The following is a 12,138-nucleotide window of genomic DNA, read 5'->3' as shown; positions in this document are numbered from 1 at the left end:
AGAATTTCTATTACAGGCTGAGTTATAATAAAGCACTCTATGTGGAGCTGCCGTTAGTGCCAGATTAGAAGCTTAGTATGAAGTCAGTTTATGTGACTATATCACTCCAACTAGTTTTATCTAAAGGAACAGTTTTCCATGGGTCTTGTATATCGCCACGCCTGGGTTTGTTTATTGTTTTTGTTCATCTGCTTATTTTTGCTAACCATAGCTCAGCACAGGCACAGCACATGGAACAACTTTTTCAGTAGATTTTACAAAAAGTCACATTAATCCAAAGATCACCATCCTTCAAGTATTGAACTATTTAGCACTTGAAAGGTAATACCAAACATAGATAGATTATGAACTGGTAAACTTGTTGCAAATTATTTCATTAAATTTCTCAAAACAAAGTATTGAATACTACGTACAATTGAAAAGGAGTTGGTCAAATAATTGTTTTGATGAAGGAGAAAGCCTTTGTGCATTTCTTTTTTGTTGACTATATTTTTATTTTTTTTCCTTTCCATTTTTCTTTTCTGCACTTTTTTGTATTAGTTTTACCTTTGTAACTGTAATTTTTAATAAAATTAGTATAGAAATGAAAAGGAATTAGTCAAATCATCATCATCATCATCATCATCTTATTTTGTTTTAAAATTATCACCTATGATATTACTAATTCTAGCTCCATTTTGGTCCTGACAATAACTTGTGAAATAGAGAAAGGTACATAATTTTACTTTTTCAATTTTATTTCAATTTTACAAGTGAGCATATTTAGTTGAAGGCATATAGCATTTGATTTTTAAAATAATGGGAAAATCAATTTTAAATTAGGATCATTACAGCATCTGTGCTTCTTAGCTTCAAGACATCATTGTGGCAATTATACCATCAATTAAAATCTTTGTTTCTTAGATACAATTGCACATAATTCTTAGTATAATTGCACTTACACTAAATTTCATATATAGCTCAGTTATGATTCAATAACTCCTTTTAAACAAGTTTTGTTTTGCAGCTGGTATTACAAGCATTAGAATGGTAGAGCTGAGCTAGACTACTGTGCTTTGGAGAGAAAATAATGCTATATATTCCCATTTAAAAGCACAGTGGGACAGAAAGAGGAAGAACATTAATGAAAGACAATTAGGTTTAAGGTCTCAAATTATCTAGCATATAGAATGTAAGCACATAGCAGTTGAAAAATAAACTGCCATTTTAAATCTTAATAATAAAAAGCAGTACATAGTTACATAAGTACATATTTACATAAATAAATCCCAGTGTATTTTAGACTCATCCTTTTAAAACTGCAAGTCTTTCTGTTTTAATAGAGATGTTTAATTGATATTTTAAAAAAATTGGAGGGATATAAAGAAAAACTCTTAAAGCCTTTTGTGGGTCACTGTTTAAATAAATAAACAAACAAACAAACAAATAAATAAATATGCTTTTGCTCCATTGATCCAGTGGGATTATTTGAAATACTTGTCCTATCTAATTATATTGTGATCTGTTGGCTGGCAGGGCTGTTGGTTTGGAAACAGAATTCATTTTATAAGAAGTCATCATAGAAAATATAAAGATTTATATTATTGGTAGCACAATTTACAGAATATTACTTGATTTTAGGTATAGATTCTTTCAGGTAGTTGAATGAATCAGTGTAGGTTCATTCTACAATTTCGATCCCTCAGTAGCTTTTGAACCTGTCGCTATTCATTTTTCATGATTTAGTAACATGTACATCTATCTGGCTCCTTAGTATTATTTTTTTTAAAAATTAGAAAACACTAAGTGTCAGACATACAAGATCAACCCAGCTTTCATCATTAAAATTGTCCACCTCTTATATGATTCATATAAAAAGTATCTGATCACAATATCACAGAGATACAGAGCCAGTTAGATGAGTTAGTCGGCAATCTCTTTTATCCCGAAGAAAGCTTTCTGGAGAGAATTGTAATTTAAAAGGTCTGAAGGACACCAGGTATCCAAGTACTTCATCGTGAAATGAGCTCCTCCTTTTGTTGCTGTTTTAAAGATGGATAGGTAAATATGCCCCTTAATACCATGGACGCCCTCTAGAGATAGCTAAAAGTCTTAAATCTCAGCACCAACCCTTCTCAGACTTTATAACCTTGACACGTAATGAGAAAGGGAAACGATTATTTCCACCACGCTTGCTTATTTGCGCTTCTCCATCGCCGTCCCCGAGGAGGAGATAAAAAAATATTAAACGTTCAGAGGAACGACACTCAATGCCAAGAATTTCAGCCAGCTGCGAGCTCAACGTAAAGCTGTGTTTAGAAATTCGGCTTTAGTATCCAATGTCCCACGGCACAGCTACTATCTTTCAGATGCATTAACCGTATAGCCCCCACACCAGGCTAACACGTACTTCATGGGGAGCAGCATGCCGAACAAGTAATTTCCTTGCTATCGCTATTCAACCTACTCGGAATTTGATGCGAGCAACTAGGACAGCGAACACAACCTCCGAACCGGGGTGGGGGGGAAGCAAAATGTCACCTCCAAGAAGGAGCAATATTTCTTTGACTTCAACTCGCGGGCGCAGACCGTTCTACTACTCGTAGTACTTATGTTTGCTCTCTCCTAAATCTAAAAAGGTTGACCCCACGCCTTCTCTTTGACATCAGCGGCATTCCTCCGACTTTATTGGAGATTGGACTGAAGTTGGGGGGGTGGGAGGAACATCGGCTGCATCGGCCCCTCCAGAGACCACTGGAATGGGATCGCAAACCACTTAATCGGAGATAGCGCTGACAAAGCGGAATCATTTTAGAATGCTTCAAAGAAATCGGTCCGAAAGCATTCCCTCTAAAGTTAATAAAGCTGTTCTGGAGTGACAGCTATGAGGATCGAGTTTCCACCCGTCCTTCTCTGCTAGAAAGGTAACAGAACTGAACTGGCATATATCGGCATAAAGTCTATGGCTCTCCTCTTCCTCTCATCCCTCTCCAAATAGAAATAAACCCACGGGGAGTGATGGTGGTGGTCACAGAGCAATCGCTACTTACCATTCTGACGCATGACTCAAATGACCGAATTGTGGAACACTGTCATATTCCCGAAGATTGGGATTCTTGGTCTAGAGAGCTAGAATGTCTACTGTTTTGTATATGGTGGATATAGCCTTTCTTTTCTCGAAAAATGCCAGATGAAATCTAGACATCCCCCTTAAACAGCTTCTCCCGCAGACTGGGAGGTTGGAGTCAGCAGCTAGTCGGGGAGTCAGCAAGCTGGCGCGGCTTGCTTACAATCCCATGCTCTCCCTCACCCCAACGCGCTCACGCATCCCGCAGCGATCCAATGACTCTGTTCTGGGATCCACTGCAATTGTGTTCTATTGGCCTGTCTCGAGGAAAAGACTGATCAGCGCAACTGGATTACGCCAGCGCGGAAAGATCTTCTTTCTGATCCTACCTCCTCTCAACTTTCTCTGATTTAAGCTGCAATACGCCAATAATTGGACATCGCTGTCCAGGGGTCTGTGGTGCTGAAGTTGAAAACTGAAGTATAGGGTGGCTGGGTGTTTTCCAGTTAAAAATCCAAATGAATGTCAGCATTCTAGAGTGCCTTCAAGCGGTGAGGAGCAACTGCATGGCCCACTTAATCCTTTCGTCAAATTGCATATTTTTGGTAGGATAATTTTAATGAGCAGCCAGTACACTATGAAAGCAGACAAAATTGTCTATGAGTCAGGTCAGAGGTTTTGTTGCTAAAAACCAGTAACTAAACAATAGTTTTTCATGTAGAACTGAACTATAGAAACATAATTAGTTGATCAGATGCCAACAAACCAGGCTTGACTCCTGGTGATTCCAGAAGACATCTTGATATATCATCAACAAAAACTTTTATTTTTCTAATTAATCTACTATTTTTTTATTACATTCATCTATCTTATTTATTGTCTTTCTCTTCTTCTGCATCTCTTTGCCTTAACATGCATATTATTTGTTTTTAGACTATCTTCCACCCTATCACATATTATATAAATTTCTGCTTACAAAACACCTTAAGGTTGAACCTTCTGCAACCCTTTTGTAACACAAGTCATAAACCACATATATTTTATGGAATAACAAATCATTCTAAACCAAAACAAAAAACCCCCCTCAAAATTAGGCTTCAATGATACAACCATGGCCAAAATCCTTCAGCTTTACTTGATGATGTTCTGCTATTATCATCAAGCAAGAGCAAAACAAATGAAGAGAAAATGGCTGCATTTTTAAACAAACTGATGGGCTGATTCACTTTCCTTTGCTTGAATCCCATTCCTTTTTAAAACTAATATTTACGTACATCATACAACTTCAAAAATATTATAACTCAAATTGCAAAAGAATCAACTGTAAACCAAAAGATAATATCGGTTTATGTTTTCTCCTTAAGATTGCTGATGAAAAATAAAGCACAGAAAATCACATTTAATTTGGATCAAGAATGTGCAGATCTTAGTTGCTGAGGAACACAGAAAGTTTGCTTCTAATAATTTTAAACCACTTGCCTCCAGACTTTTTCTTTAGTTCCAAAAGTGGAATTGCTCTGCCTACCATTTCAGTTGCAAGTTAAACAGTAACACATGGATTCTGGAGAAACTGCATTAGAATAAATTCTTCTCATCATATTACCCATGGTCAATGAGAATCTACTTGATGATTGCAGATTTATATAGTGAATTGGAAGTGCAATGGTGGCGGAGCACATGGGCAACATAATTGGCCTTTCCAGCTTTCTATCAAAGCTACTTATTCTTATAAAAAAGCATAGCAGGACAACTCAATCCCTTAACATTCTGTGTACCAAAGGAAATGTCCCAAAGTGAAAACAGTGAAGAAAAAGACCTACACTACATATACTAAAGTTATGCTCTTTTCCTTTGATTATACCAATAAATAATAATATAGTAAATGTATATGCCACCTATATCCCAGCAACTGGATGGTCCTAGCAGCTGTATAGACTACAGATTTTTTTTAAAATCTGCCAATATTTTATCTTTGTTTTTCATACAGATATGATATGGAAAACTGTTACAATTTGCCCACTAGAGGGAGAATTTCCAAAATATGCCTTTACACGAATCGCAGATTAGAAAAGCATCATACATTTAATAACATAACATTTCAACATTGTAAAATATGGTAGTAATTATATGTTCATAAGAAAATGTTTACTTATGAATATAGTAAAGTCTCTGCCTGCTACATTCCAAAACTAAAATCAGATAGTTTATGTCTGAGCCAAGTTAGTGTTATTATTTGCCCTTTCCTTCAGAATTTAAGAACGCATGTGCAGCACTTTTTTCTGTTGTTTTTTTTTACAACAGCCCTTTGAAGAAAATTAGACTACAAAATAATAATTGGCCCCAAGTCCTTCAGTGAGTGTGGGGTGCGGTAGCCTAGCATTTAAGATGCTGGGCTTGTCAACTGGAAGGCTGGCAGTTTGACACCCAAGCTGCATGAGATGGGATGAGCTCCTGTTTTTGCTCCAGTTCCTGCCAACCTAGCAGTTTGAAAGCAGGCAAATGCAAATAAATAAATAAATATTATTTTGGTGAAGGCAACAACATGCTGTGCACTTTGGCGTATAGTCATACCAGCCCTTATAAGTTGGTTTAATCAGTCATAGGCAATTAAAGAGCTGCCTGAAAAGGCAGCATTGTCTGTGCATTTTTAATAATAATTTCCTATTACAAAAGTCCCACATTGCTCGGTTACAGTCATCTCTTTAATCTGTAGTAGTGTCCTTAATATCCTTAATATCCTCTGTTGGGGAATAAAAATAGAAACAGCTAGGTAGGAAATTGGTAGGTAGACCAATTAAGACTGTGATTGGTCAGTATGGGGAAATGAAGTTGGACTATATGTCTGTCTAGCCCATGCTCTTTGTTCTATCACGTTTGTATTTGGGTTTTGTTATATAGCACACAAGTGCAGAGTTTCTAGGCTTCAGAAACGACAAGCCCGAAGACTACCTATATAAAACAATAAAAACACATAAAAACAGCATAAAAACAATATTAAAAAACTTATTCTAAAAGCCCAATAACTAAAAAATATATAAAAATAAAACCCAATTTAAAACCCGTAAATTTAAAATCTAACTCAGTCCTGCGCAAATAAATAAGTATGTTTTAACAAATGTTTCGCCTAACAACAGAAATTTTGGGCTCAGTTGTGTTTGTAAGTCCAAGACTACCTATATAAAACAATAAAAACAAGAATTAATAGTTTAGGGGGATGTAGATGGCAACAAATATTAAGAATTATGAATGATCTGGACTCAAAATTAGTATCTACTGTGAGATTATTTCAGTGCATGGCACTTGGAAATTGATATTTAGTATTACAGGAATTAGAACACTGGAGAAAAAATGAAAGATTGGGAAACATTATTGAAAGAATAATGTTATTAGTTATAGCAGAACTGAAATGCACAGCAAAATCAAATGTTGCATAAACACTACTTTAACAAATTTCTAAGAAGTGTAAATGGTTGCTTTTTTTCTTTTCTTTTTTTTAGTAAAAATAAGAAATATAACTGGCAAAAGGCAATTTCCTACAGCAAATATACCTCTATTACAGCAGTGGTGCTGCCAAAGACTGAAATCTAAAGTAATAATATGTGTAATGCAGTACAAAGTAGCTTGATAAATGCACCTATCCTCAGAGGTCAGCTCTCATTTTCATGTGTTATTTCCAAGATTATCATAGTTATCCATTATATCTGTGCTTGTTTCAACAGTCCACATACTAAAATTGGATTAGAAAGTGTATTTTAAATTTTAAAAACCTCCAAACAGCATAAAATATAAGATATTTTAAAGGAATCTTCAAATGTATGGTAGTGTAAATAAATTACTGTACTTATATATGGTATTGAACCATAATCAATTGAAGAAGCCAAAATCCAGCATATTCAGTCTTGCAGATCAGTAAAGTATGCATAGATTGCTTGGCCAATTCCTGATTTCTTTTGCTTATAGATGGTCATTCATGTCAATGGAATGGTTGAAAACTTGAATAGGTTATAAAACCAGGCAAAAATAAGCCAAGAAGTTAAGCTAAGAAATTAACATGTAATTGGTTAGTGAGACATATTAGCTCATCACAATAAGAAATTAATTTCCTTGAAAAATAAAATAAGGTTCATACATAATTTTTAAAAATCCAAAAATTCATATAACTTAATGCTGTAACTTTCATCCTAAATCAGAGTTTAATTACAAATAATAGTAGGGGTATTTCACCCCTGGTTTGGACTGGAGTATTTCGGACCTGGTTTGGACCTGGTTTGGACAGGGTTATTTCACCCTGGTTCGGTCCCGGTTCGGACCGGATCACCCGATCTGGTAGCGATGGTGGTGGGTGGTTCAGAGAACCAGTAGCAAAAATCCCTGGTGCCCCCCCATGCCCAGCTGAGCCATGCAATCGTCAGAGCCTTTTTTTTTACTTTTAAAAGCATTTTTACAACCTATTTGGCCAAAGAGGTTGTAAAAAATTCTTTTAAAAGCCACGCAATCATCAGGGGCCTTTTTTTTATTTTTAAAAGCAATGCAAAGTTAAAAAAAAGATTGTGTACCACAGCTGATCACACACACACACACATGTCCGCTGTTCTACTTACTGCATGCCTCCTTTTGGGGCGCACTGCATGGTGCACCTCACATTTTGTGCGTGGTGCGCACTGTGCATGCACACACAACGTGCATGCGCAGCCAACGAACCAGTAATAAACCAGTTCAGATTTCACCACAGAATAATAGTAATTATTATTTTACTATTTTACTATTATTTTTACTATTAATAGCAGTAATGCTTTCACCAATAGAAGAGACTATTTGTAGATCAAGATTGACTGTGGAATCCTTGGTGCTTTCTGAGATTGGTGGTTTTCTTGAAATTATTTCACTACTGAACCAGTTAACATTATCAGGGCACTGATGATGTTACCTAATTTTATAATGGAACATCTGCAAGAAAACCATCAAATTCAGAGAGCACCACGGAATGCTTTCACTTGCAGTATTCTAATTCTAATTCCAATCACTAGGGAAAATAAAACACCTAACAGGAAACAAAATCCCAATTCTGTCCAAAGGCCTGGGAGAACAACCACGTTGTACAGTTTACAAAAGGCCAAAAAGAGGGGAAATAGAATACAATGGATGCAATTCCAGAGAACTGGAGCCATTCAGTAAGAAGACATACTTCCTGGGTCCCATAAAATGACCTGCTTAGCTGATGGTACCTGGAGGCTGCCCACTCTGTCCTGCCTCATGGGCAGGAATATATGGAGACAGTTAGTCCTTCAAGTACCAGGCTGTGTGCCATGCAGGGCTTTACAGGTGATAACTAGCTCCTTGAATATACCCAAAAGCCAGCTGGCAACTAGGACAGCTCTCAAAGCAGTGGGAATACATGCACACCACTGACATAGTATAACCATCATTGCCTACCTATAGCTTCTGTGTGGTCATCAAAGGCAGCCCCAAGAACAGAGTGTTACAATAATCCAATTGAGAAGTATCCAAGGCATGAGTGACAGTTTGAAGATGCTCCTTTCTCCAGGAATTGAAATTTCAACACTCCCCAGACTATATTCTGATATTAGATTTAAAAGCTACAGAAGTATCACATCATTTTAAAATTGACCAACATTTCTGAGAATGTTGCTCTCAATCCAGTCTCTACAAGCACAGCCTAAAAAGACATTCTCTAAGATTTCTGTTTCATTTGTTTCTCATGTTACTCCATTTAGCCCACAAAAACTCCATCATACTTTCTGTTGGAAGATGTGTATATGAAAATTACCAAACCAAAACTAAGCAGATTGAAGGTGACAAAAACATCTGAAGTTCAAATGTGATATTTTAAAGAGGGTGGATGCATGGATGCGCAGATAGATAGATAGACAGACAGACAGACAGACAGACAGACCTATCAAAAAACCAAAAAGGAAACTAACAATCAAGAAGTAAACAATACCCCATTCAAGGAACTACTAATGTAGACAAACAAGCAAAAGCAAACAGCAGCCTAATCAAGGAACTACCAAGATCATTCCCATCAACACCAAAGTCAAACCACTAGTATATAAAATGAGATCAAACCCCACTCCCTTCTTGCACTAATGCCATTATCTAGTTTGGTAATCAAATGTCTGCAAACAGTCAATCTCAGAGAGCACCAAGGACCCCATGGATACAGATACATATTAGCTAGCTATACAGAGAGAGATAGGGAGAAAGAGACAGAAATTGAGAGACAGAGACAGAGATAGAGATAGAGATAGAGATAAAATGATAAGTGTTAGAAAAAGGTCCATTCATTCTTCTCCCCACTGCCTTTCACAACTCTATGCACTCTTTACTAACTAATGTGTATGTTGCTGAAAAGAGAAAAATATTGTCATATAACCATTGTTATGACAAAGTTGATGCAATTATTTTACTACATTTCAAATGAACAGTTGTCACAAAGAAGACTTGTCCTCTCTTGTTACAGAGTGCAGAATAAAGCCAGTGCATCTCTTACATGTGGTTCAAACGGCAGCTGTAAGGGTACTTTAATTTGAATTCCTGCAATGAGCACATGATTAAACTAATAACTTAAATACAGCAGCCACTACCAACTCCATCTTGTAATGTTGTGGGTGCTATGTGTTAATGAATGTTACATTGCTAGTCTTTGTAATAAAGTGAAGTAATAAGCTTAATTTAACTACTTCACTGGTGTAATATTTTTTCCATTACTTAGTATTACCTTATCACTAGTTTTTTGAAATTGACAATGTTTTGAGATTTTGTATAGTCCTTGGAATCTTTCATGTTAAACATGGTCATAGAAATTTATTTTTTGTTTAGAAAAACCATTTTTAATTTAGAAAAAACATTATTTAAATTGTGAAAACCTGCATATTCTTATTATGAAGGATAGAAGAAACCAAAGCAGTAGTCCAGTCTATTCTGATGATTTCAGGAATATGCTTCATTTACACTGGATAAAAATAGCACAAACTTCGGAGTAGGAGCCCAGGAATTTACTGAGCAGGATGAACAGGAAATATTACCCAACACATCAGGACTGGTTTGCCATATTGTGAAATAACTGAAGCAATCTAAAGAGATGGAAGAATACAATCATTAAATCTATATAGGGTCTCTGTGAAGCCACTTAATCAAGGAATTAAAATTACCCAAATCCACACATAAAAATACAAATGACTGGACTAAAATAATACTGAAGAGGAAATTGTAAACAATCAAAGGGATATTTAAAATAGTGGTACTGTTTTGAAGTCTTCGCCATTTCAGAAATAAACTGACTGGCTTCCCTTAATTTCACTTCATCATGAGGAAAGATTAAGCCCTTTTAGCAGGCTGCCTGCTCCAAATGTGCAATTACAGGTTTGGCAGTAGATGTATATCACTAATTAACATGAAGTACTAAATTAAATTAGCACACTTGTGAACAACTATACACCATCCACCCAGTTTCAACATGGGGCAGTAGTAAGCATATTGTCACCCAGCTGGTTTTAATATAGCTTAGTAAGTGTGTTTTTGTTTTCCTTTTTCACCTAACCTTATTTTCAATATCAATATTATGCAACAGACAATATTAAATATGCATCTGTAAATGAATAAGATACAATAAGTTATTTTTATTTATTTTTTTCTCTGCAGTGCAACTTACTAACATTCATTGATCTATTTTTGAAACTCCTTTCATTTTCAGAAACAGCTGGCCATGTGGCATAATGGCCTAGTACACATTTCATTTCTCAGAGACAGTCCACTTTAGGGAACTCGTGAATATATTTACAAATGGAAGAGCATATTTGAAATGGCCATGCTGAGCTTACACAATGGCTGCCCTATGGGTTCGGCCAATCACAAAACAACTATTTACCAAAATGCCAACTGTTGAAGTTGTCTTGACTGCAGTAATGCACAATACAATTTGCCTTTCTCAAATTGATGTATAAAGTTTATATGTCAACTTTTCAGGATTTTCAAATAAGTACAGTGTTTTGGTGATATGGACAAATTTATAGTTTCGCACCATTTCACTTTGCAAATTATATTGCTCTGATCATGGTTAGCCATTTTCAAGCTTGATTTAGAGTTTAGTAAATGTTTTACATTATATAATATACAAGGGTTTCGATAAGTGGATTTTACTATCAAAGTTTCTTACAACTTACCAATAATTTTTATTAAATGTTTTTAAAAAAATAACTATTAAAAATATTAAAAATAGTATTCATTACTAGCCAATTTTTTCCTGTGCAATTAGGATATGGACAAATATTGTAATGGGTTACAACTGAACAGCGTTTACAGGGCTCATACAGGACCTAAAGAAGTTTTTCTGTAAGGATAATGGCTAATGCACTAATTTTCAGTATTCCTTAAATATCTTAATTTAAAATTTATAATGAAGGTAAGTGGAGCAACGGCCACTCTTAGGATTCTAGCAGGCAGAGATTTGAACTTGATTGGCAAGGAGAGATTGAAGGATATCATTCTTGATAAAATCTAGTATCTTTCTATTAAAGATTCAAATCTAACATCATTTTCTCCTGCCTTGAGTCCAAATCAGGGGTGAAATGCTACTAGTTCACTCTGGTTCGGGTGAACCCGTAGTGATAAAAACTATCAGTTCAGGCAAACTGGTAGTAAAAAAAAAGCTATTGCTTCAGTCAAATTGGTAGTTAGCTACCGGGTCCTACGAACCAGTAGTTAAAAAAAGCTATGATCCAACGATCACCTGTGCTTTGCTAGAAAGCAGGATTTCCTGCACAGTATGTGCCAAAAGGAGGCTTGGGAAGGTAAGTAGAACAGCCAGGGAGGAATCAGTTGGGGCGTGCAGTTTAGCTTTGCTAGAAAGCAGGAAATCCTAAGCTAGACCGCGCGGCACAGGTCGTAGCTTTTTTTAACTACCGGTTCACCCAAACCGGTAGCTAACTACTGGTTCGCCGAAAAAAATAACTTTTTAAATGCACAGCGTGCATTTGGTGCACATTGCGCATGTGCATGCAGCACGTGGTGTGCGCACTGCACATGCGCACATAGTGTGTGTTTGGTGCGTGTGTGTGCACACGCAGTGCGCA

General features: G+C 36.1%; 1 protein-coding gene across 1 annotated transcript in view; it reads right to left on the bottom strand.

Moving 5' to 3' along the window:
• The window catches only part of LOC131201263 (guanylate cyclase soluble subunit beta-2-like), a 41,422-nt gene extending 31,044 nt beyond the window's left edge, over nucleotides 1–10,378 (bottom strand). The window contains exons 1-2 of the mRNA XM_058189067.1: nucleotides 10,312–10,378; nucleotides 10,093–10,140 (exon numbers count right to left, since the gene is read on the bottom strand). Coding sequence (XP_058045050.1) covers nucleotides 10,093–10,101 — 9 coding nt within the window. The 5' untranslated portion in view covers nucleotides 10,102–10,140; nucleotides 10,312–10,378. The remainder of the gene's footprint in view (nucleotides 1–10,092; nucleotides 10,141–10,311) is intronic.
• Between the last annotated feature and the right edge of the window lie 1,760 nt (nucleotides 10,379–12,138).

Source organism: Ahaetulla prasina, chromosome 6, assembly GCF_028640845.1.
Source record: "Ahaetulla prasina isolate Xishuangbanna chromosome 6, ASM2864084v1, whole genome shotgun sequence".
NCBI classification, from domain to species: Eukaryota; Metazoa; Chordata; class Lepidosauria; order Squamata; family Colubridae; genus Ahaetulla; species Ahaetulla prasina.
Note: the sequence above shows the minus strand (reverse complement) of the source record. Positions and strands in the feature narration are given on the sequence as shown.